The sequence below is a fragment of the Hyposmocoma kahamanoa genome, unplaced genomic scaffold (genome assembly GCF_003589595.1).
Source record: "Hyposmocoma kahamanoa isolate Upper Pololo Valley unplaced genomic scaffold, ASM358959v1 63, whole genome shotgun sequence".
Classification (NCBI taxonomy): domain Eukaryota; kingdom Metazoa; phylum Arthropoda; class Insecta; order Lepidoptera; family Cosmopterigidae; genus Hyposmocoma; species Hyposmocoma kahamanoa.
The window spans coordinates 12,576,937-12,604,084 of record NW_020653851.1 but is presented as its reverse complement, the minus strand read 5'-3'; the positions used below and the strand labels follow the sequence as shown (position 1 = coordinate 12,604,084).

The following is a 27,148-nucleotide window of genomic DNA, read 5'->3' as shown; positions in this document are numbered from 1 at the left end:
GTTCAATCTTATCTTCCTTCGCTTGCTTCGGTTTCAATACAAGGACTCGCGTCAAACAATAACTTTGCAGCCTTGCATAACAAATAATAATAAACAAATAACTATTATTACAATAATTTAACTGTAACAATTTGTTTATAATGTATAAACAAATTGTTAACCACAGATACAGAACAGAACAGACAAATATCACGGCCAACATAAATGAGACGAGTCTCATACAATATTTGTCATATTTTTCTTGAAACAATACAAGTATTGTTAAAAGCACAAGTGTTTTCTGGACAATTATTTAAGTACATTTTTCTTGAATTTTTGGAGCACAGTTCACACGTTCAACATTTCTCAAAATGGGAGAATGAAATATATTCCACCATTCAAACACAAACGTAACCTTAATAAATAAGTAATAACGCAGTCTTAATACGCCGTGGCCACGGTTGCCTTACCCTAGAGTCAGAGACAGCTAGCTAGATCTAATCGAACGCTAAAGACGACAGGTTTATCAAGATGTTCGAGGTCACTGTTGACCAGTTGATTCAAGAAATAGAACCAATCACAAATATAATCAGAGTGGTCATAAATACCTGCATCACCTTAGCGTAGGGCCTAATTCTACGGCGTTACTCGATACAAATATGTGCTACAACATCTAACCTGTATTATGCGACTACCACTGTGGCCGAAACTGGGGTAAAAGTTGATTAGAAATAGAGGTACGATAATGGTTTAATGAAATAACCAAGCGCTAGCAGGCGAAATATTCATTCGCTACTATTCTTCTTTTTTCGCAGTTCTGCAAAAATGTGCGAGCATAGATATTTTTCTTGCTTTTATTTCTCCCGTAGACTTAACATGGTTAGGTACTATCAACAAACTCCAAGCATTCCCAGAACCAAAACAGTTTTTTTTTTACAAGCGGAGATCGTATCGTGGCCCGCTCCGTGATTTGTTGTCCTTTTTTAAAAAAAAATGTTTAGTGTATATTACTTTAACGACTTTAATAGCAAATTTCACGAATTTAGTCAGTCCCTATCTGGCACACAGATCTTTTAACATTGTCGTCGATTGTTTACGTTTAGCCTTAGTTGGTCATAAGAAACCTGCTAAAAAACGTACCTTTGACATCATATCTGGTCACAAATCTAAATTCAAAAATTGGGATTTTGTACAATTATATTTTACCAGTACAATTATATTTTTTATGCCAGTTTCAAATGTCATTAATATCGGTTGAGGAACAGCCGAATAATAACTTTCGTAGATTGTACAAAGATTTGAGATCGATTGAATGTCCAGAAAGTTTATCTCTAAAGTATTTTTTTTTTAAATTTAACAAAGTGATTAGCTTAAGTGATTGGCACATTTTAAGGAACTCAAACGGAAATTAATGAAAATTTTCATTAAATCCGTATCGTTGTCGTTTTTTTTCAAAACAAACGAGATCAGACAATCGAACATAATAACAAGTGTCCTTTTCTCTTTTGGTAAATCGTTGCTTAACATAGTGGTTTTATTTTTCCAGTTTCGCCACAATAAGCAACCATACGAACTACACTAAGTATAACTATTAAAAAGACTACGAGTATCATGGAAGAGAAAACGGCCTCGCCTATACGAAACGATAACAAGGACTACACTACGCTAAGCTAAAGGCAGATTTCTGACTACAGCGTCAAAGATTGAAATAGAAAACCAAGAAATTCAACAAGGAAGTTATTTCATATATTATATCAATGAATTGGAATGTCAGTTCTGCACTGACAATTACCTTTAATTGTTCATTACTGGAATGGAACAAACGCAATTAAACAATTTAATAGGTATGTGCACAATATATCACACATGACAACTTATATAGCTTTGTCTCAAAAATTACGTTGTATTATACATATTTTATGTCAAAAATTTACAGGACAACACTGTCACTTTAAGATTAAATCATATGCGAATGACATATATAGATACATAACGCACTTTTTGAGATAATACTATGTTAGTTATGTGCGATATATATTCAGCCCGAGACTACAAGTGCAACCTGATTGAAACGTCGGGATAATGGATGGGTGTGCAAAAACCTATTTAATTAATTGAAATACATCCTATATAGGCTCAGTTCACCACATAAATTTTCACATAATCAGGCGTTGACGCTTCAGTCTAAAGTCTACCATGACGGACTAGACTAAAACATAATAATATGGAGGGACTAGAAGAGGGAGTAGGTATAGAACAACTAACCGACCGAGTAATTCCATTATTAAGAAATCTACATTTGTAGTGAACATTGTAGCAACCATCCTAATTCTACATCGTGGGACTACATCGCCCCTTTCCTTATATCCGTACATATCTGAAGTTTAGCGATCTTTAGCGATCTTTAGTTAAAGATCATTCAATACAGTGCGATTCAGTCGGCCAATTGAATATAGGATCTACCTAATATTTATGTGGTCTGTGGGATCTACACTACACCGCGAAATGAGCGTACTAGTCAACAAAAGAAATGCCTCTGTAGGGTCTGCAAGTCTCCCTAGTCCACTTAATTGTAGTGGACTAATGAATGAAAGGGTCTAAAGACGGCTAGTTAGGCAGGACGGGGCGGCTATAGAGAATCGAGGCGGTTCCGCTGCATCGCTGTGCGTTGAGTTGCCAATAATGCCGATTGTTGTTGCAAACTCTTGCGCAGTCCTTCAAGAGTTTGGAGTACCTGTGAAATTTTGATATTTAGTTATTTTATTTATTTATTTGCATTTCACATATAGTCTTAAGTGTCATAGTACACAAACTTAGAACTATGGTAGGAACTACATGTGATACCCTTTAAGGGCGTAGCAAAATACACTAATGATATAATATACATTTTAACCATGGTATTATAAATTAGAGTTTTATCGTATTACATTCATAAATTTGTCCACCCTACAATTGTTAACTATGTTTGAAATCTTTTAATATTCATAATTTTAGAGTAATAACAATTTTATCGAACAATACAGCATTGTTGTATGTTATTGTTGTATGTGTCAATGAATAATCTTAATCTTATATGATGATATCCAAATTGAGATACATATTTCGATTTCTTCTGATTTTGTTATCAAATGATAATAAACATTTATTGTCAGAATACCTGTGTTACTGTTACCTTGCCTTTATTTCCGAGTCATTATTGGCGTAAAAAAGGTTTAAAAATTAAGGATATAAACTAATCGTATGAACTTCCCCGCCGCGGTAATATTAGATATAATGACGTAAAAACTACTTAAGAAAACTATTTTAAATCGTTTATCTCATTAATTCTTACGTCTTTGTTTACTATAAACAACAACGTATTAGGATAAATGATGATTGCGCACAACATTAAAATGGAAAATTTTTACAGATATGTCTATCAACAAGGGGATTATTATTTTACTTTATGATTTGTTATCAAAGCAAACTCTGGTCAGCAGCTTCCATAAGTTTCCTTATATCTACAAAAAAAGCCTACGTGAATGTTTACAATTATGATCATTCATAGACGTCACATACTATGATTGACACTAAAATGCTATGATCTTTCCGGTTCATGAAACTTCTAAACCATTTATGGGCAAAACCACAAAATGTACGTAAGAAAAAGAAAATGGAAAACATCAGGAGACAGAAATCCAGGTATTAGTCATTGGACTAGGATACTTATGACGCTTACCTCATCGCGAGCATATATCTTCCTCTTTGGAGGCTCGGAGTGCGGACGATCAGTGGGCGATGGTGGTTGCATTAGGACTCGCGGAGCGACGGGAGGGGGTGGAGGGGCCGCCAGGGGAGAACGTCGAGCAACTGGGGACAGCCTCCGGGGAGGCTCAGGAGAATTAGCACGCATGAAGTTTGTAATATGCGTGCGTTCTGGGCTCCGTCGTGGCGCTTCGACCTTGAAACGAAAATAACGACAGGCTAACATGCAATATAGTTTAGCTACAAAAATAATTGTCAAGAAAAGTAGTAGATCTTAAAATTGGTTGATGAAAAATTAAAAGGTGTTGCACACACATTGTTTTAATCAGCTTTATAACTTACCTCGGTAGCTCTAAGTTCCCTGATCCTCGGGTTGTGCGGTGGTTCAAGCGGTGCCCTAGAAACCGTGACCAGCAACTTCTCAGCCTCTCGTATGAGCTCCCTGTACTTTCTCTCCGCTTCTCTGTCTGCTTCGAGCAACGGATCTCGCTCCCTGACTGGCGGCGCTGACGGCGCGTGATTCCTACGCCGGACACGAGGTGGAGTTGCTCCTACAGGTAAGATGGAATATTCTGCTAATTAACTACGACAGTAAACTATACTTTGCTGCTCACTGACAAACCGGTGTTGCTGATTTTCCTGTATGCGTAATAGGATATTATATAAAAACAAATACTGTACGTATGTCATTTTTTAGTCATAGTTTTACTCTTATTGTATTTTGGTAAAGTTGTGTAACCATTAGTTACGTATTCTGTGGATTTGTTAATAGACATAATTATGTCTGTATAAAATCGTACCAGCAGATCTCGGCGGTCGTCGTGGCGGCCGCCTTCTTCGAGCCCGCCTCCTACCAGGCGACGCCGTTTCATCAGGCTCATCCTCATCCCCACCATCCAATCCTGTGTCCCCATCAGAGTCAATATCAGCGTCTGACAGTATCGCTGTCTCCCGGCCTCTAGTCCTCATGCCTCGACATTCTTCGTCGCTGGATGCCCCTCCGCGGTAGTACGGTGATCGATATGGGGTACGGTATGGTTCAGGAGATAGGTGTGGTGATCTGAAATTATAGGAATAAAAGGTTATTACGTGTATAATAATAGTGTACCTGATATTCACACCATCATAATGATTTTATTATCATTATCATTATTCACACCATTAAATAGGAAGTATCCTTCACTATGATTACCAGACTAGTTAAATTAACTCCGGGAGCACTAACCCAGAACGCTCAGACACAAACTATTTGGAGAAGTTAGTTTCTGGTTTGTCTAGGTAGGTCTAAACTTGGACGTCGTCGGAGTGCTGAGTGGTGGACACCGAGGTTTTCAAAGAAATAAAATCCTGAAGTAAAGTTGAAATTATTTTGACAACCTATCGAGGTGCGAAATTTTGAGTAGAAAAAAAGATTTTGTACAGAATGTTGTCAAAGTAAGTATATCGTGTAGTCATTCAGATTATTGTTTATTCCATGAGATTAACTAAAGTTATGTAATTACCTACTCACTGTCTGAATTTATTACACCGAATACGGAAAACACCAACAGCAAATACAATGAAAATGAATGCTTTATTGTTATTTATTGTTTCCACTTATGGCCTTTGAAAAAATTGCATATGTCTTGGAACTGTCACTCTTTTGGATTAAGAACATGGTTGAAGTAGATAGCTAGTGTAGATAATGCGCTATGAAAAAAAATATTGAACTCACCTAAAACCTTTAGCCGGATAAGAGTCAAGCGAAAAAGGCGCATGTTTAAACTGGTTTTGATGCTGTGGCTGCGGGCACTGCAGGCTTTGTTGATGCAGCAGATGTGGAGGTTGTCTCCTTCGCACGTTCGGTGAAGTAGCCCCGAGCCACGGGTTCGTGCGTATCCGGCAACGTGGGCGTGGGGATGGGGTGGCTGACACAACTGGTGGGTCTGGTACGCATCGTCTCGGAGGGTTAGTCCGTCTCTGTAATGCGTAAATTATATGCCTTATATCTATTTGGCTATTATAGGTACTTGGTACTTGGTGCAACGGGCTGGTGTCCGCAACTCGACGTCAAGGCGCCTATTTTGCGTGTGGCTATTATAGGTATTAGAAGTAATGAATCCTATAATAAAATCAAACCGTGGAATGCAAACACACATATTAATTTAGAGCATAGGTTTCCAAATATTTTGGCTCACCACCCACTTAGGCAAGATAAGCAACGCCCACCACCACAAAAAATAATTGAAAACACGTATTTTTTATATTAACTTAACACAAAAAAATCACAAGACAAAAAACAGATTTTTTTTCAAATGCGGTAGTACCCCCTGGACAGCACCAACGCCCCCCAGTTGCTTCCGAGGCGCCTACTGCCCCCCTAGAACTCTTCAACGCCCACTAGTAGGGACCACTTTTAGGAAACTAACTATGATTTAGAGTGCAAGATCAACCCTTAACAAAACAGTTAGATACCATATGAATGTAAGTAAACACCTTATTGTACTACAAAACACAACATATGAATTAACAACAAAATGACTTAAAAAATTGTGTCAAAGGCGAGCTTGTCTCGTAAAGGGACTGCAACGCAATTAATGTTTGAACAACTGAAAGGTTGATTTCTAGGTTGATATGATAACGCCGTTTATTGTAAAAAAACAAAAAATGTGAATGTTGCGTATTCAGCTACTACTCGAATAAACTTATATGTAGATATATACTCGTATATTGCCATTTTCCAATTTTTATTAAAAAGTTTATAGTTTTTAATAACAAATAGGCTACTTCTTTAAATCTGCGTTGGTAATTACGTCTAGGTTCCGGCCACCTCATTTCGTGATATAAAGATTTTTATAAAAAAAATTAAGGGTATAAAGCAGGTAAAGTGGTAGTAAAACGATGCCATCATTCATCATTATTACAGGCAAGCAAGCCCTTTGTGAAGTAAAAGGGCTATTCAAAAATTGCGCTCGGACTCCCTTGCGGCAGCCGGGCGCGGGTACACAAGATAACTTGCGGGTGTCAGCATAAGTGCTCTCACGTTACGATCACTGCGCACTATGCTCCCCAAGACAAGGAAAGTCACGAGACAAAAATTTACCTAAGATGACTTCATACTCGGGCGTGAACAAACCGCTAGTGTGATTCAGGGTACAACTAATGCCATCTATCGGCGTTGCGCGAAACTAAACATATACGTATATAAAATCGATCATTCTAATTAAATATTACCCGACATTTTAATCGAATTTATAGAAGTTATTAAAAGATAAAACCTTGTTAAAAACAACTAGTTCTGTCATAGGTTCAATTTCCATTAACATAAAAGTCTAATAATTTATTGGTGGGTACCAAGTTTCCCGAGTCCCGAGTTTTGCAGAAATTCCTTTTCAAGAAAATTATCTGGCGCTGAATATTTTATATTTCGCCAATTCATCTTTTAACCCGCAACTTATATGTACATATTTAAAACCATTATACACATATTGTACCGTTCAAATAATAGACGATCAGCAACCTTTATTTAGATAAAAGATCCCCTTCGATTTATCCGGTCTACTTAATTAATTAAATAACGTCAGGCTTGGACATATGAATATACGATCGATGCTCAATTAGCGGAATAAAGAGATTATTGTCTGGGAATTATGTGAACACTGGACTTGTTTAGGGCCAACGTAATTCTGGATTTCTTAGATCGTATGTTTCAAAGATGATTTATAGACTGTTTTATTTAAAAATCAAGGAACTGTTTTTGTATAAACGTCAATACTGTATTACCATTATGTACAAAATAGATAAACATTAGTTTTTATTATCTTGATTTTAAAATAAAAAAAGACAAAAGTGTATCAAAAAATATGGAAGTGAGGGTTTGAATTTTATTGAAGCGCTTTTTACGATAATGAACATCTTATTTTTACGATAATGAACATCTTAAACTGCCTCTGTGGCCGAACGGTTACCATGCCGGCCTGCCACGCAGAGGTCCCAGGTTCGATTCCCGGGCCGGGAGAAATATTTGTATGACCTATTTGTTTCTCTCGTGAGTTTAGGTGTAATTTGTGGTTACACCTTACTGGTTTGTGGTGGTCTATATGTGTGTCCATGGCACCCGCGACACACGGTTTCCCTAGTGCGGGGCTATGTTGAGTGTGTGTGTTATTATTATTATTATTATATTATTCCAAGCAAATTGAAGTTGGATGTTATTGTAAAAAAAATGTGTTTTGTGGGTATAGAAAAATGTTGTGTATGATACGGGCAGATTATTATATTGTATTATGTGATATGGATGTGCGCAAGGTCATGCGATGAGATTCCATACCCGTTCGTCAACAACAAGCGGCTGATAATGAGAATTATTTGATGCGAGGTCCAACTGAATGTCAGGGATGCGCCCAAACAAAAGCTGTAATAAACGACATGTGTTACTTTATATGATTGTTCAGACTCGTTATGTCAGGTCTAGGTTCAGTACCTTCTTTTACAGACACTTTTGCCTAATACGGTATGTACTTACACGAAACTAAAATCTTTATCATTAGAGTTGACACCTTGCATTCTACAGTTTAATGAGCAGTAAGTTCGAGCGTCCTCGTGTATTTTGCACCGACTGAAGCGACACTGTAGTCTGTTATAAGCACAGCGTCCACTTCATACATACCTTAGCAGGTTCGTGATAAAGATGTGTGGTAGGTGGAGCTGGCGGCGGCGGAGGCGCCACAAGCGGAGCGGCGAGAGTCGCGGGCGGCGCTCCGGGAGACGTGCCGTCAGTGGAGTATCCCGTGCTGTAAGCGCTCTCAGGAGACGACAGATGAGGAGGGGGCAATGGCCCTGTCGTCACAGTGCTGGTTTGCCGCGATTGCTTCTGTTTACGCTTCTTTGCCCGCCCTAATTGTGCTTCCACCCATGACTTGAGCCGCGCGCCCAACATGCCGCCGTCGGCACCTGAGGGAGACGGATGGAATGCGCTCTTATTTGTCTTCAAAATACAAACAATGAAACCTTACAGTAACGGTTACCTTCAAAGTAAATTTACATAATAAGTCTGAATATTTTGTTTGTTTCGAAGTCATCCTCGGAATCTTGAATTGATATTTCGGTTCGTAGATGCTTGTATACGATATTTCGAACCACGTGTGAGTTTTTCATAAAATTTTACCAACATTTACGATTTCGCATTCATTTCTCAAGTAAATAAAAAAAAACGATCACCGTAAGTTAAAAAACCTCAAATTGTGACAAAAGTTGTGTATACAAGAGTAATACATGAACAAAAACGAGCGCTTGTTAGAGAGCAAAGCCGTTTTTTCTATAATGCTATACGCGTCCCCGTCGAAACTTGGTTTGAAGTAAACAAAAGCAGTGACATAAAATGTTTTATAGTGTCGTTGTCATTTTGCTAAGCGGTAAAGGCCGTTTGCTGCCTTTATTGGGGGAACCGCGTGTCATATTTCAAGAAATTCTAGTCGCGCTGATCATAAAAAAATGAAGGGTGCAGTCAACACTTCCATTGTCTGCTGCCCGTCTATTGAAGATACTAATACAAGTAAGAAGTCAATGCTGACTGCGTATAAACATTTAAATATTTTTTTTATATTGATTTACTCAATCCCCAGTGATAATAAAATTGTAATCATACCAAAAGCGCAAAGCATTGCATAATCATGGCTTTCTGAATTCATAATATTCGGAAGCATTCCGTGACTAGGCGCAGTTTGAAATCAATCGCTATCACTCTTCAATTTCCGTTTAATTTGGTGTATTTCAAGCCCTACCCTCAATACACGACTAGTACTCTTTAGTAACACGTCGACACCCTCGCGCCCTGCGCCCTAATCCTGCACTGTGGGAAACGAATAGCTGCAAAAAAGACGGATGGAGGCGGCTTACCCACGGGGTGTGGGGTGTAAACTTACAAGATTTGGCTAATATTAGCAATCCATTACCTCGCCGAGCGGTTCGCAAGCACGAGTTTGTATTCCAGTAGGGAAGAGCACTAACTTATTGATGGAGCATCGATTGAAACTTCACCCCAAGAACATAGCATATTAATAGAGCTGCTATTGAGTTAAGCTAGAAATAAATTGCACTGTGGACTGAGCTTCCTCTTATGTATAGGAGGTATACATATACGTAGTATATAGAAGAAGCTCTATATATATATAGGCTCAACTCGAATTGTATACATATAATGAGCATTTCTTCAAAACGACTAAGCTTTCCAAAAGCCTCTCATAAATCTGTTCTTAACTGCAGATAATTTTGTTTACAACTTTTGAAATTAGGTTGGCATTAAAGACACAATAAGAAAGCAATTTTTCAGTAAAATGCTGACGATTGGGAAACAGGATTACTAGCATACTGTTTGCTTTGTTCGCTACAAGTTCAAACCTACATTACAGTACGTGCAATCAGTCAGGGGTATCAAAGGACTTGAACAGCGGATTTATTGAAGGATTTCGACTAATGCCCTTTATCTCGTTGCCTTTAAATTTCTCGTATGAGTCCAAAGTGCTCTTATTTACTGATTAAACGTGAACAAAAATACATTATTGAAAAGGAAAATATGTCACAGTATCGCAATTCACTGACAAATAGATAAAATAGGAAACTACTAGAGAGATCACGTCGTCGTGCCCGAAATAAACACGCATGTCGCCTCCAATAAAAGCTGCGATAAAAACGTTGAAGCATTCCGTGTGGAAAGCCCTCGAAAACCCAAAGTAATGAATCGAGAGCAACGCAATAAATTGTGGCTGCGGGACAAAGCATCGACTTTAAAGGAGGAGGCCGAGCGATACTTCAACAAACGACCCAAGTAAACAAATTAGTGGCCGAAAGCACGGTACGTTGTTAAGAGTCGCTGGGTCTACAGAGGGCAATAAATGAACTTAATCACAGTGCGCTCTGACATCAACTTTATAATAAACTTGCAAGTAGCATGATGCGAATAGCCCCGATTCCACTCGCAATTTACAATTCCATCACGTAGTACACAAATTAAACAGTGTCGATAAACAAGCGACGCAGTCTAGAATTTATATTTAGAGTTAGAGAATGTCTGCTAGCTGCGGAAGCGATGTTCGGTACAATTTCATCAAATATGGAAACTGATTTTCAAATCCTAGGGTGTATTTTATCTGCCTGTACGAACGTAGTGGCAACCAAACGAAATCTTGTGCAAAATTACGGTAAACTACGTATCTGCCGTATGTACAAAAATGTAAAGTCGTTCAACAAATCCAATCACCTTACTTTGAAAAGTTCCGAAAATAGAGGTAGAATGAAACAAAATATAGATAGAGCTATATTTAAAAATTTTAAGATACCTACCTTTAATTCGCATAGTTGGAGCCTGGTACAAAAATGAAAATAGACAAGTCAACAACAACAGAAACAACTCGATGATCGAAAACAATTTGGTAGTTATATAATTATACTGAAACATTCGGAAAGCGAAGTTATTGTGTAGGTAAATGGAAAAGTAATAGAGGCTCTATTGTTGTCGAACAATAGTAATGGAACTGAAATGCGCTGCACTCAGATTAAGGAAAATATCAATCAGTAGTAACGGTATACTTCTAGCTATAGAAACTTTCAGAGAAACAGCGGACCAGGCACTAAAACCTTAAAGCGAATATCCAGATGGACTATATTTACCAAGCAATTCGAATATCGCATGGCAAGCTACGGAGTTATTACAGACTGAAATGAAAACGAACAATAGAGAACGGCACTCTGAAAATATTTTTACGGTTTTCTCTGTACATTCTTATCTATAGATATTCAAAGATAGATGTAAAGAACCAGGGTTTATAGTTTCTAGCTAGGTTACGCAGTGTTTCTTCCAGACTTTCTGCTAGAAACTGTTTCTCTTTTGATTTGATCTCCTTGTGAAAGAGTTCGTACAGGGCAGTAATGCCACCATACCTATTATTAGTAGTATGAGCATAACTGCGTTCCGGTTTTGAAAAGTAACGATGCTAGTGAAATTACTGACGCGTAGTACTTGTTAATTTATGTCTCAGGGTGACGGATGCAGTAACAGTGCCTATCAGATCCTTGCGAATTCAAGATGTGGGGGTCTACTCTCGATCTCCGTCCGAAACAATTACTGCCAAATAAGCAATACGTGACCAAATGCAAAGACGCGTGATGCGAATGAAGCTTCATACTTGATACTTGTCTTTTAATTTTGTCGAATATTAATTATTTGACAGTAATTGTTTTGGACGGATGTCGGACGGAGATCGAGAGTAGGCCCCCTGAATGGTACTGCAATTGTTACAGATAAGCGACACGCTTACAAGGCGCGCGACTTTCGTCCCGTTACTAGATATTATAATAATAAAAATTTGAAATATTTGTAAATCAAATATGAATTTGAAATAGAAATACGTATTTTTTATTTCAATTACTGCGTAATAATGTATATTGAAATTAGTATTTCAAATACTTTTGTACTGTCAGATTTGTAGTAATAATGATTATATTTTGTAATTCGTACTTTGTACTGTATATATACATTTTTTTAATTAAATGGATTTGCTCTAGTCCACTACCTAGCTCTGGAGCAAAAATCGGTACGATGGGACGAGTTTGCCCAGAAGATGCGGGTGAGGTCAAATAACTTATTATTTATTTTCAATACACCTCACGAAAGTTTTTATATTCCGTATTTTAAATACACAAAAGAAAACATTTTTAACTATACAGTATAATATAAAATTAATACATTTCAGTGGTCGAGTGGCTTGCACATCGGATTTTACTGTATCGCCGTCTCTGAGGTCAACTCCAGGGTTCGATTGCCCGTCGGGCCACTGTAGAAACTAACGTTTCTATTTGTCTCGGGTCGTTTGTGTTACGTCGTTGTTTCCGATTTCCATAACACAAGTGCTTTAGTTATTTACTTTGTGATTTGAGCTACTTATGTGATGTTGTATAATATATATTATTTCTTGTATACAATACAAAAACTTCAGTTTTGGTAAATCAAATATACACATCTGTATCATGAACGTAATTAGTTCCACTTGAGTTGTAAACATGCACTAATGCCCAATATTCGAAAACACAAACACATTGCAAAAAACCGCAGCAACCGCGAAGGTGTGAGTTTGATCTTGTAATTTAGCCACTTTACTATATTCTCGTAACTTCAGTCCCAAACCAATAATTACTAGAAATTTGTTACATAAAACTACTTAGTGGCTACCAAATCATACTCTCAGATTTGTAGCAATCGAATGAGAATTCTTTCAATCGCTTTGTATGGGCTACATTGTTCCATACATGTGTTGTATTGGTAATACGCAGAGAAAGACTTCCAAAGACAATGGTAATAGTACATTTTTATAAAGTACAAGTGATGATGGCACATTGCGCATCTTTCCTTATTGTAGTGTATCGGTGGACAGTTGGACGTACTACTTAAAATAAAGTATTAATTACGTATTGAAATTAGGTCGCCGAGTGCGCAGAGTTATGCTGAAAAATGTATGGGACCATATCGCACATTTTTTTTATTGTGCATTAAAAATAAAAAAAGACAATCGGGTTGCTCCATGATGTAAACATCGATGATATTATATTTAAATAATTATCAGTTTAGAGTACTAAAAAAACCGACCTCAAATGTCTTGCATCCCTAGTTTGCCACCCTTAGAGATAGAATATTTTCTTCAAATTTAAAAGGCACCACTTCTGAGGTATCCTCGTTCCAACAAAAAAGAATCATCAAAATTGGTTCACAAATGACGTATTTATCGCGTAAAACACAAAAAAAACATACAGACGAATTGAGAACCTCCACCTTTTTTTTAAGTCGGTTAAAAAGCGAGCTATGTTACTATTTCCCGTATCGTGAAGAAACGTAACGTTCGTAAACATCCTAAATGGGACGTCTTGTCATCAGTCACATTTGTCCCTTTGCTGCGTCAGGCAAAGGGACAAACGTGACGTTTGTGAAAATGCATATTATGCATACTTTTCAATTATACTTCACATAAATAAAAAAGAGAGTAGAGAGTATAATATTGCGTATTGTATTAATTTATTTATACATTGAGTGTACTCGTTGGAAATAGGAATATTAATTAGCCTCATCCCTTTAGGTTATTAAGTAGTTTAGTTACCTACAAAAGCAGTCAGTCTCTCGGTTTAACATTTTGTAGGTTTCCAACAAAGTATGCCTAACTACATAGATAATCTAGTACAGTCACGTCGCGTAAAGGCGGCTATTTTGCATTCAGATGCTTTTTCAAACATTCAGTGAAAATACGAAACGTTACCGAACTTGTCTGCACTTTATGGAAAAAATATTGCAAGGTTAAAAATGTGAGATGCTAAGCCACATCCGTGGAGGTTAATTAATAAATCAAATATTCATTTATGCAGGCTGTCTCTTTACACAGAGGGAAGGGAAGTAAACAGCACATGGGAGCTATTTTGGAAGTCGTTCGACTTTGTTAAAAATTCAGAATACGTTTTTAGGTCATCTCCCCCACGCTTCAAAGTGAAACCTTTCGCCCTCTTGTGAAAAATAAACGTTAAAAATACACGCCTAGATGATTCAATCCTATTATAAATCCTATTCTTAAAAAAACAAAATTTATATAATGCAACGTGAAAAGTTCTCAATTTAACCAGTTTATCAAATTCAGTAATGAATTAAGTAACTTCGCAAGCGTTACACAGAATACAGAGGAAGATTTAATTTGGTATTTGATGGAATAAACAATTTATTTTTTCCATGTCTTTTCTGCATCATTAATTATCTGCTTTCTCTTACACAAGATACCTACACAGCTTGAGCAAGGATCTACAGCAAATTATTATCAAGCTTTGTAAGAGATGAAAATGAAGCTCTCCCTGTCGACATAATTGTGTTAATCTGTACATTAATCATATTATTAAGATGAAGACGTAAACAAAGTCAGACATAACGTACTTTTCTATTTAATTAATTAATTTATGCCGTCAATCAAAGCACAAGGTTACGAGTAAATCTTCGTTGAAATATTATTATATCCAAACAATGCACATACTATTCAAGAAATACTAAAAGCATTAAGCACTTATGCCAATTAAAATTATTATGTCATATATATTAGAATTATTAATCAGTCATTGTTGATTTCAATTATTACAATTATTCCTCAGACATTATTATTATGAACATTTTTTATTTTTTTATATTGTAATATATAGCTTTGTTAAAAGCACAATGCACATTTATAGAATCATTTTTAATTATAATTATATTCAGTTTTTTAACTAGTTTTATCATCTTATAACTTGTAGTTTTATTTGATTTTAGTTCTTGGTTTTAAATACTTAACATTTGTACGTTAAGTATTTGAAACCAACTACCTCGTCTTAGGTTCCAGCTGAAAACCAGCGCTGAGGCTCTGCCCAGAATAAAGCAGAGCAGACCAATCATTTTGGCTAATATTGTGTACTTTAGTTTTTAATCTATTGGTTTTTAACATGTCTTATGTAAGTTATTACGTTCTAATATTATTTGTAAATAGCCGAATAAATGTTTTTGGGTTTGATTCAGACGGCTCGACACCGACGACATAATGATTCCTTTTTTATACGTTAGTAAGGCACTCTAAAAGCGACCTTTTTTTTATTCTCAATAATTATAAGTTTAATAAACAACCGATCACAAAAGTTTGTGGAATTTTCTATTTCTCAAGTTTTATTCAAATCGGTTAACGGAAAGTGGGTGAAATTCAATAAACCGGAGTCATCCCCTAATTTACTAACCTTACAGGTGGATTATTTTCTTCAAATTTGAATGGGACCACTACTGAGACTGACACCAACAAAAAAGAATCATCGAAGTCGATTCACAAGTGTTGGAATAAAATAATACACACGAAAAATACAGTCGAATTATGAACCTCCTCTTTTATTTGAAGTCGATTAAAAACAAGTTTTCACCTACTACAATATTTTCTAGTGAAAATTAATAAGATTGAAGATTTATACTAGACTATGTACATATTCTTAATGCTTAAAGCACGAATCATCCTCTACATACGCGTGTGCGGCAGCGCTAATCTGCCGTCCACTGACTAAAACGCGGCTAAGGGACAAGTGGTCAAAGATCCGTTTTAAATAGCATGAGATAGAGCTCAAAATTCTCTATTTAAAAACAGCTAAAGTTATTTAGCGAGTCGGACATTACCCTAATCATATATATAGCTAAAATACCATTACAATTTCAATTTCAATATTCTAAAACTGGGTTATGGTCTTTTATGGCATTGGCAAGAACATTGGGTGCAACGTCTGTAGAGTAGTGGGCTAGACGTGGCATTTCTTTAGCATTAAATAATTTTGTATTGTACTAACTATAACACGTAAGAAAAATTTACTGTATTACTAATATTACTATGGATCATGGTCTGAAATAAATAATTATATTCCATTCTATTATAGAATAGATGATGTCATTAAATTGTGCTACGTGTGTGAGTGACAAGCTAACGAAGGGAATTCAGAACTATATTTTGTGTTTTAGTCGCATTCAACTGTGCCGACATAGTTTTATGTATGCACTAGGTTTCCTATTGTTTTTTATTCGTTTGTTCCCGTGCAGTCTTTGTCCACGGCTATTTTGTTGATATATTTGCAGTTTTGAAAAACTATAGTATATAATTTAAAAACAAATTATTTATACAGTATTATACCCGCTATTATAAATCATATAAACAAAAGTATAATAAATACTAAGAAACAAGTGATTAACGTGTGAATTTTCCGAATGATTAGATAATGCTACGAAGGAGATATTGTATGAATAGCTTTTCCGTGTAGCGTCTATTAAGCGTGCGGCACTCTGCTGTGTTCATTTCCGTTTTTGTTATGTGTTTTTAACTATACGCATCTACCGTTTATTGTTCGAAGAATAGCTTAGAATAAATCTATGTACTGACATAGCCTCTGCGAATTCTTGTGAAGAAAAAACACCGAAATACTGACGATCTTTTTTTTCTGGAGATACGATTACCTCAAAATTGATGTTTTCCCGCAAGTTATTTATGTTTCCACAATGTTCTATTTCGATTTTAATAATAAAGTAATGATTTTCTAAACATTATGCCTTTCACGTCCAGTGTGGGGCTTACTAAATATTTATAGCATAAAAAGTATTTAATCTGTTTAAGTAGAGTTTATGTGTATTCATTTTCATTATACTGCAAACTTTACGAGCAGGTGAGACAGAACAGGAAACTAAATACTGTTCGAAATTACAATTATTTTGAACGTATTTGTAGTTCTACGTAGATTTGAAACGAAAGTTTAAAATTTTTAATTCTTGGAGAGCTATTTCCGTAAACTTAAAGGCTGCGAAACCGCAGTTTCGCTGAAGCTGCTGAAAAGGCTAATTACGGAGCTCTCGGGATCTTAGTAGCGAAACAAAAAGACTGAAAGCGCTAGACGGTCGATTGTGAGGTGCCGACGAGCTGAATGAGCAGTCTGCGCCTTCAATTAGAGTGATTTAAGTGTATATGTGTTTTTCGTGCTGTTTAGTGGTTAAGAGGAAATTATATATATACATATATATATATGTCTCAACTACTCGTAGAGTTTGCAGTATAATGAAAATGAACACACACACACACACATATATATATACATATATATGTAGTAGACCTTCCTCAAAATAACATGACTAACGGCTCTTTTATTTACCAAGAAAGATTATCAAAAAAACGTTTAATCTGTTATGATATGACAGCTTATGATTCAAATTATAATTACGGCACACCATTTACCCAACAAAATCTATAAAGTTGCCAGAGTATCTATAATAAAGCAGACGACTATTTAAATTGTAACAGACAAATTTATTTTCATAAATACCACGTGATTGTATTTAGTGATCTTACATCTGCCATTTTCCTCGTTTTCAATAATTGCCATGGCAGCATTATAATTCTCGATTACTTGTAATAAAATTATCTGTTATGTTTAGTTAATGAAATTAATGTAATATTTAGAAAACCTGGCATTTTTGGCGAACAGTAAATTGTGCAACTGGCACATCGATAAATAAAAGCGTTCTATGCGGATGAGCCAAACGAGCAGCCTAAGTCTCCACTTAAAGTGATAGCACCATAGGGTGTTAAACCTGAGCAGTTTGTACTGGTTAGAGAATGTATTTGAATAATCAGGTGATTCGTAGTAATGAATTTGTTCTGAAACTTATTAAGTTAATCGAATAAGGCTAAGGCTATCAATCTAAGAACGTATTATATGTGTGTTAAAAACTAAGTTACACAATATTTTTATCACAGACTTTTCGTGAGCAATGCACATATTTATTTTTCCAAAACAGTATTGTTTCACGATTAAGAAAGCAATAATTATCCAGAACTCTTTACTGAGCTTAAAAAAAAATCTATAATTTACGTAGATATGAAGTAATGAAAGTCACGTGCTTTACCTTCGTTTATTTACCTCACCAACATGAAAAGACCAACCTCAATGGAATGACACAAATGGAGTACGAAATACCTCTAACCGATGATGTGGTGTTCACAATCGCTCGACATTCAATACAAATCAATCTGAATTCAGCACAACCACTTAGAAACCTCTCACAGGGGCAGTGGGCTATCGAACGAACCGCTCATTTGTTACGTTGCGAACTGCGACGGAAGAGAGGCGAACTGTAACCGCTGGGTATAGATCCACGTGCGGAGAAGCGGAAGTCAGAGTTACCGAAGTCAACATTTTAATTATGTATAGAAGTATTTTTTGTTCAAATATTTACAGTAATATTGGGTTTGTTTACTTACAGGGGCGCGCGGTGTTGAGATTTAGTAGTGCAGCGGCCGGTGGTGGTACGACGCATGCCGCGTGCCGCGTGTTGGGGCGTCGCGCGGCGCTCGCCGACTGATGCACGCACGCGCCTTGGTCGTTACGGCTACGACGACGCTACACGCTACACCGCTACGAAGGGCGGCCTGCGTATCTTCACCCCGCAGCTTTAATCTGTTTATCTTAAATTCAGCTTTAATTTCGAACGGGTAAAGACGATACCCTGATTTGTTTTATGTTAAACAGTCTCGCTGTGAACAGTAATTTTGATAATTTTTACACAATATTAGGAACGTCTTAACGAGACTTAGTTACAATATAAAATACCGCAATAGTAAAAATTATACAGTAGTAGTAATATGCAAAAATACGATTATTAATTATAAAAATTTGATGATGGTCAAATTTATTTAAAAAATACCCGTAGGTCGTTCAATTCTCGTGGCGGCTATTACGTTAATGTCCAGGGGTAGATTTTGACAATAAAAATAAACGGTCGCAGGCGGTGCGGTGGCGAGCGGTCGGCGACAAAAGTCCTAAACGGGAACAACTTTGTTATTCATGTACGGTTATTAAAAATAACACATTCCGGCTTTCACTTTAGCCAACTCATAAATTATACAAAGGTGCTGGAAATTGGAACATAAACTCTTGCACAGGTACGTATTTGTCGAATTAGGGCACTCGTTTCCGAGTAATTCCTTTCGTTCGTGTTTCCGTATTTGTAATATAGAGGTCAACATTGCATATTGAAATAAGTCTTATTGTTTGTGTATAACCAGTTTATAAATAGAAAACATTTAAATCAACGACATTAAAATTACCTATTATTAGCATTTCTACATTATTAATTAATAATGTAGAAATGCTAATAATTATTGTTTGTGAAGTTTCTTCTGATCAAAATTAAAAGAATAGGGGAGAAGCATTGACCTGTCAATGAGAAGAAGAGAGCGTTAAGTAGGTAATATTAAAAGTGGACTTTCGTAAATTGGTTCTGGCCTTGATGTTCTGGGTACTGCCTCGGAGTGAATTCTTGCTCTGGTACCATGTCTGGTATTCAATGTCTGGTATTCATAGTTAAGGGAATTCTTTAGTTTAAGATCAAGTAAAAGTATTGTTGTCTGGCACATTATCATAAATCTATAGATATTATTTGTGTAGTTTTAAGTTCTCAGCGAGCTATGGAATGAGCTAAGTTCGGAGTTTCTTTGAAGCAAGCGTAATGTAAGACGCCCTCTGGCCAGATGGAGTGACGCGGATATAACTGCGGATATAATGATGTTATTTTTGAGTTAGTTATTAGAGAGGTCTCATATCCCTATAAATAATTATTTTCTAACGTTCTACTATAAACATTATACATACATAGAATAATTAGGATTTTTAATATGTAATTTATATAGACATAACACTAAATTTGAAGTGGACCTCTCGAATAAAAATCTTAAAAGATCGCGGCTTAAAACTAATTTACACAATCTGTGACCCTGTGACATTAAATGGTATTTATTAGATTTTTTTTTTATTTCGAGCTCTTAGGTTTTCGCGATTGTTACATATAGGAAATGAAACTATTTTTCTGGATTTAAATCGCGTATATTTGCTTTATTTTTCTTCTTTACTTGTTTTAAATATCAAGACAAGTGACAAGAAGCTCCCTACTAAATATTCTTTCTAGATCATTTTTATGATCTAGAAAGAGTATTTAGTTTACCAATTGTCACTGGCGTAAACGGAGTATCGAAGCAATCGAGTTGAAACCACATCGAATACTTGTGCCTTAACCGCATAAGGCCAACGTGGTGGGTGGAAACCATTTTTTTTTTACATCGTTTTTTTATGATACCAAGTGACGAGACGCACAAGTCGTGCGTCTGGTAGTAAGCGCACACACACAGGCGTGTCGCTTACCACCAGGAGCACTGTCCATAACAGTTACACTGCCACTGCATCTATCACCCTGAGACATAAGTCGACAAGTCCCATGTGCCTGTAATTTCACTAGCACTCGTAACTCTTCAAGATCGAAACGCTGTAAAACTCACATTACTGTTTGGCGGCACTACTTCCCTGGACAAACTCTTTAACAAGGAGCTCTACTGCTACTAAGTGTATGGTGGAAACTGATCTAAAATTCTTAAGTTAGAAGAGAATTGACGACAGTACGTTATGTAATTGTCGTCAGTTGATGGGTCTTGCGATTTTTTTGTGATAGCTTTGTTTAAGTATTTATCTAAATGCTATGTTGATTAGAAGGTAAACGGAGGAAATTTACACTTATCAATTATATAACAATAGTATCAAATTATATTTTGTAACTGTAAGGGCGTGTTCCCATTATGTCGTGACGACAAATAGTCGTGCAGTGTAAAGTGTCGTGTCTTGTATATTTAAATGAAGTTGTTCACACATAGAATAACACGATTAACTGTCGTTGACGACTTTTTTGACGTTACTACGACAGACTGTCGTGACAATGGAACAAAGAACGACAGTCGTCTGACGATAAATAAAACGTTACGACATTATATGGGAACGCGTACTAAATGTAATTTACTTACCAGCTCAAAAGGTATCTAGTGTCTTTTTCAAGGCTAAGTCAGACAAATGACATGCTGAACCAAATATAAAATAATGTGTGAGCTAAAATGTACGTCTGTGAAAGAAAAAAAAACGCAACGGAGATTGCTGCTTTTTGTCTCTGTGGGGCACTTAGCGATAATATCGCTAAGATGAATGCGTTCTTGGGGTAAAACGAACCTTGTTTGTCCATCAATCACAAACGGTATACCCAGTATATAAGATTATTGTCTATACTTAATCCAACATTGCTGCCTATGAATCGTAAATTACATACCTAGAATAAGTACCGAATAACTATTCCTATTATTTCAATAATGTCATTCATCGTTAGCTTAGAGAAATATTGAAACATTTTATGTAATAGCATTTTTAAAATATATTACATACATATTGTATTTACATAATATGATATATCGAACCATGAGGGAGGCGAGGGTTTCAAGGCAGGAAACGCAAAACAACTTTGTTGCTGAGCGAAGCACACAAATTTTCACCTCACTATAGCGAGGTATGGTACTCGTAGATGAAAGAAAAACAGTTGAACTATAACCAATAAGTTTTAATAAACAAAATTAGTTATCGTTCTCAATTTAATGTCGACAATAATAAGAATAAAATATATCAGCGAATTTGTATTACATAAATAATGTACTGACTGAATGAAATGAGTGCAATCAAATCGCGTAGTTAAAAGTGTCATTATGTTTTTATTTTATCGAAAGAAAAAGTTAGGTGCGCTACAGTCCATTGTCATGTTCGAATTTCAAAAACCTTTTCCACTCTAGCGTGGAATAAACGCTTTTTAGTTTCTAAGGAGAAAGAAAGTCTTTCCAAGCTAGTGAGGTGAAAAAGTTATTTTCCCGCTGTAGGTATCAGCTATGTATATGTATACATACTATATATACACGGTGCATAATAACTATTATAATACTGTTCCTTATTCATTTCATAAATATGCTGATACATTTACATCATCATCATCATCGGCCTATTGCAGTCCACTGCTGGACATAGGTCTCCCCCAATGTGCGCTATTTCGCCCGGTCCTCAGCTTGTCGCATCCATTACTTAGTAGTAAATATACAAGCAGTCGTTTGCCACCGATCAAATGTCCAAAATCGACGATCCAACTTCAACGATCCAACGACTGAATGAAATGAGTGCAATCAAATCGTACCCTACAATAAATGTCAAAATCATGGAATTCATAAAATTAATACAAAGAACACGAAGTCCGTGATCGAGTGCTTTCATGGTGTCGCCATCTATGAGGTCTCGAGTTTGAACGCCAGCCGAGTCAATATAGAAAAACGAAATTTTCTATATTATCTCAGGTCTGGGTATTTATGGCACCATCGTTGTTTCCAATTCCCATAATACCTACAGGTGCTCTGGTTACTTTCTTTGGGATCAGATCAACGTATGTGATGTTGTCTAATGTAGGTATTTATTTATATGTATATGTGAAATTTTATAACTCTCCTATTTAAGCATAAAAGTAGCAGTAGAGCTTCTTGATGAATCTGTTCTGAAAGCATTTTTCCGAGCTTGTTATGAAGTTTCAGAGAACAAATAAAATTGCCGTTTGATTTCGAAAGTAATGATTGAAGCAAAAATTTAATTAGAGCTGCATATGCAATAAAATTATATCAGTGCAGTGTTGAAATTTGCAGCAAAATCCAAACGGTGTTTTTATTGAATTAGATCTGACCTATTAATTATGAATATCTACACCTACTTGAACAATATATTATACATATATCTATATTGTCTCTACTGTACCAAACAAATACAATAGAAATATTAATTGAACAGAAGGTGAGCAAAGATGGAATTATTTCTAAAAGAGATCCCTTCCAGCCAACCCAAGTGCAAAGTTTATAAGCGGGCAATAGCGTGCAGGAGAGAATGAGAGAGAAAAATTATAAACTACCAAATAAATAAAAAGTAAATACCCTTACTTACGAATAAATAGATTACATAACGTATAATAAATAACATCAGTATACATAGACATAAATATGTACACATACAAAAATATAATATATTAAAAAATAACATTAGGACAAGAAAGTGCGTAGTCAACCTTTTCTCGAAGAAGCGATTAACGGACTAGACTGGATATACGCATGGAGTTTGTTTCACAATATAATTATGGGTGAAAGATATACATACCTACATATATAAACTCTTTCTTATTGCCACTTTATTACAAAAGTAAACAGAACCGTTGCTCTCCTGCTTTAACTACAGAAATTACAAACACGAGCAAAAATTTGTTGCACCAAGTACGAGTACGATCCAGAGCGTGGATCATAGCCTCTTTCTCTAAGCCGACGACCCAACTCCCTGATGAGTTCTTTGGCCTCCGCGCCCCAAGTCCCCGCAGTCTCCATTGCAATTGGCACAAAATCGTACTTCGGCTCCAAGGCACTGTACTTGGCATGTTTACATTTAATTAAGTTTGACAAATCCCAGATGCTTGCAAAAGAAGTCCGTTTTCTTAAAAGTAAAAAAAATCTTAATTTGCTAAATATAAGCTAGATATACTGGGTGTCCGGTAAAGAATGGATAAGCCTGAAATGCCTTATAGTAGAGCTTATGAATGTTCAAAAAAATATATGAAGAAAAATATATCCCATGAAGTCCTAAGATATTTCTTTCTTTAAATTTAATTATTTTACGTTTTTGTACACCACGACTACAAGTTAATCAATTCCTTCGGTTTTTTGGTGTCATAATATTCTACATTAACTGCGCTAATAGATAGGTATGTACAGTAAATAGTATGACTAATTATGGCACTTAAATTTAAAAAAGTTTATTTTCTTTTTCGGTGCAAATTTTTTTTTTCGCAAACTTTAAGCATCTTTGGTATAAAAAAAAATATGACAACCTGTGAGGCCAACTAATCTAAAATAATGTGTGTTTAAAGTAGATTTCAAAATGGTATAATTCATTATTGTATCTAATATAAATAGAAAATTATTGCCATTAATGTGCAAAAGGAGTAAATTTGACTAAAAACTAAGTTTTCAAAATTGGACCATTTTTGTCTTGACCATTGAGGTTTAATAAAAAAAACAATATTAGACATAAATACAACTTTATTTACAATTTGTTTACAGCATAAGAATGCATAAATCAAATCCAAACAATTTTTTACATTGTTAATATATCATGAATGTACCACCCGTGAATATACCTCCACTCGTCTTTTGTTTTATATAAGATAAGGAAGGTCAGTGTCGGCTAGCAAATGTTTTCAGGGAATTAGTGCATCACTCGACTAGTTCGACATCGCATGTGTTATCCGTTCGCAATTGTTCTGATTTATTTTCAATCAGTGTTAAAACGACGACCTGGCTCTTTAATGAATTATCGTTTTGCTTACTGATTTGGACTTTGTTTGTTTGGTTATTGCGGCGACTTGGCTTATTTCTAGACTGAACAGAGTTTTTGGATCTGTAAATAAAAATGCCACGCATTCTGTATACGCCCCAAGAATATAATACGCAAACATGCACATTATTTATGGGGAATGTGCAAGCAACGCAAATGCAGCTGTAGGTCTTTATAGGGAAAGATACCCTAATGCTCGTCACCCAGATTACCGCATGTTCATGAGAGTCCATGCATGTTACTCAGAAGGAAGAATGCCTGTTAGTGGTGTTGGTGGTACTAGCTCTGGAAGAATACCTCGTGGTGACAACGAAGAGATAGTGCTTGAGGAAATTGAGCAAGATCCTTCCACCTCGACGAAAGTAATAGCATGACACACGGGAATAGGAAAATCGACTGTGCATGATATTTTAAGGAAAAATAAATTCCATCCCTACCACGTTACACGCGTGCAAACTTTCCAACCGAGATATTACGCTTCAAGTTTACGTTTTTGCCGACAAATGCTAGGTAAGATAGAGGAAGACCCGCAATTTTTTAACAAAATTCTATGGAGCGATGAATTTATCTTAAAAGAGATGGCTATTTAAATCTACATAATCTCCATAGCTGACAACCTCAAAACCCCCATCTTATGCGAGAAGATCGATCACAGTACCAGTTTAAAATAAATTATTGGACGGGAATATTAAATGGAAAAGTAATAGGGCATATATATATATATATATATATATAAATATAAATAAATATTTCAACTACCGGGGAACTTAACTGGTCAAAGTTATTTGGAGTTCCTCCAGAATGATCTTCCTAATTTAATGGAAGAAGTGCCCGAGGAGCTGAGAGAATCCCATTGGTTACAAAATGACGGCTGTCCTTCGCACTATGCGGTCCCTGTTCGAACATATTTGAATAGAACATACCCAGACAGATAGATCGGCCGTCTGGGTCCAATTTTATGGCCTCCGCGTTTTACCGGAGCTAAATACACTGGATTTTTTTTAATTGAGGCTGCCTTAAGGAAATTGTTTATAGTAAGCCGATCAGGTCCTTGGAAGACTTACGTAGCCGTGCCAGTGCAGCTGCAACAATAAGTGAACGACGATATACGCGGCTACTCAAAAGGGCTTTTATTCGAAGATGTAGAGCCTGCATTAGAGTCGGTGGCAAACAGTTTGAACATTTGCTGTAAACGAATTATAAATAAAGTTGTATTTATTTCTAATATTGTTTTTTTTTATTGTACCTCAATGGTCAAGCTCAATTCAGGGCAAAAAGTGGACAAATTTTGAAAACTTAGTTTATAGTCAAATTATCTCCTTTTGCAGATTAATAGCAATAATTTTCTATTTATATTAGATACAATAATGAATTATATCATTTTGACATCTACTTTAAACACACATTATTTTAGAATAATTGGCCCCTCAGGTTATCATAATTTTTTTTTATGTCATAGATGCTTGAACTTTGTGAAAAAAATATTTTGCACCGAAAAATAAACAAACTTTTAAAAATTTAAGTGCCATAGTTAGTCATACTATTTACTGTCTATCAGCACAGTTAATGTAGAATATTATGACACCAAGAAACCAAAGGAATGGATTAACTTGTACACCACGACTGGTGTACAAAAACGTAAAATAAGGTGAAAATAATTAAATTTAATGAAAAAAATTATATCTTAGGTACTACACGGGATATATTTTTTTTTTTATTTTTTTTTTAACGTTCAAAGCTCTACTATAAGGTATTTCAGGCTTATCCATTCTTTACCGGACAGCCTGTATATTTCCTTTGGTGAAAAATCACAAGCAGACATTAGGCTGCAGTACTGCTCATTAATATTATGTTTCAGTTTCCTCTTAATTAATAATAGGGAAATTAGAAATAAATGAATTTAGTAAAATATTCATATTGTTAAAATAAGATATTTTGCAAACTGTAAGTAGGGTAAATTGGAATACTCTTTATAAATTCAAATAAAGAACCTATTCAAACTAATGTCTTTTGATACTATTATTGTTCAGAACAGGCTCATTTGCATTAATATTAGACATAACTGGTTGATAAATTTAACCAGCCCTTTAGTCAGTCGTGATGTTTGGTGTGTTTGAAAAACAAATACATGCTATTGAGATTAAAGGTGTAATTAAGATAGAATACCTACTAATAAACTTTTTATTAAAAAAAGACTGCAAAATTTGTGGAATTACATCTATTTCACAAGTTTTATTGAAATTGGTTAACGGAAAGTGGGTAAAGTCTAATAAACCGGATTTATCCACCAATTCGCTATTTTTAGAGGTGGAATATTTTCTTCAAATCTGAATAGAACCACTACTCAGGCACCCCCTTTCCTACAAAATTATCGAATTTGGTTCACAAATGCTGGAATAACCGCGAAACATACACACAAATATGTATATACAGTCCAATTAAGAACATCCTCCTCTTTTAAAGTCGATCAGAAAATATAAACGTAAAAAAAAAATTACAGATTTTTTATCCGTAAATATTCCATAGAGCACTGGCGCTTCTTCGTCTTAATAATTTAATAACTAGGTGTTGCTTGTTTGCAGCCAGTTTAGTAATTTACCGGTAGATG

At 35.7% G+C, this 27,148-nt stretch overlaps 1 protein-coding gene and 1 non-coding gene across 2 annotated transcripts; both read right to left on the bottom strand.

Annotated features, from left to right (window-relative positions):
- Positions 1 to 1,611: 1,611 nt before the first annotated feature.
- LOC113230122 (serine/arginine repetitive matrix protein 1-like) lies at positions 1,612 to 18,615 on the bottom strand. Its single transcript, XM_026463900.1, has 7 exons — positions 18,531 to 18,615; positions 8,372 to 8,655; positions 5,438 to 5,682; positions 4,524 to 4,783; positions 4,066 to 4,274; positions 3,698 to 3,919; positions 1,612 to 2,713 (listed from the first exon to the last, which is right to left on the bottom strand). Exons 2-7 carry the CDS (start codon positions 8,639 to 8,641, stop codon positions 2,609 to 2,611), a joined length of 1,311 nt encoding a protein of 436 aa, XP_026319685.1. The 5' UTR covers positions 8,642 to 8,655; positions 18,531 to 18,615; the 3' UTR covers positions 1,612 to 2,608.
- LOC113230577 lies at positions 6,658 to 6,787 on the bottom strand. The gene has a single exon (XR_003310516.1). It is a non-coding gene; the product is annotated as a U4atac minor spliceosomal RNA (small nuclear RNA).
- Positions 18,616 to 27,148: the final 8,533 nt, after the last annotated feature.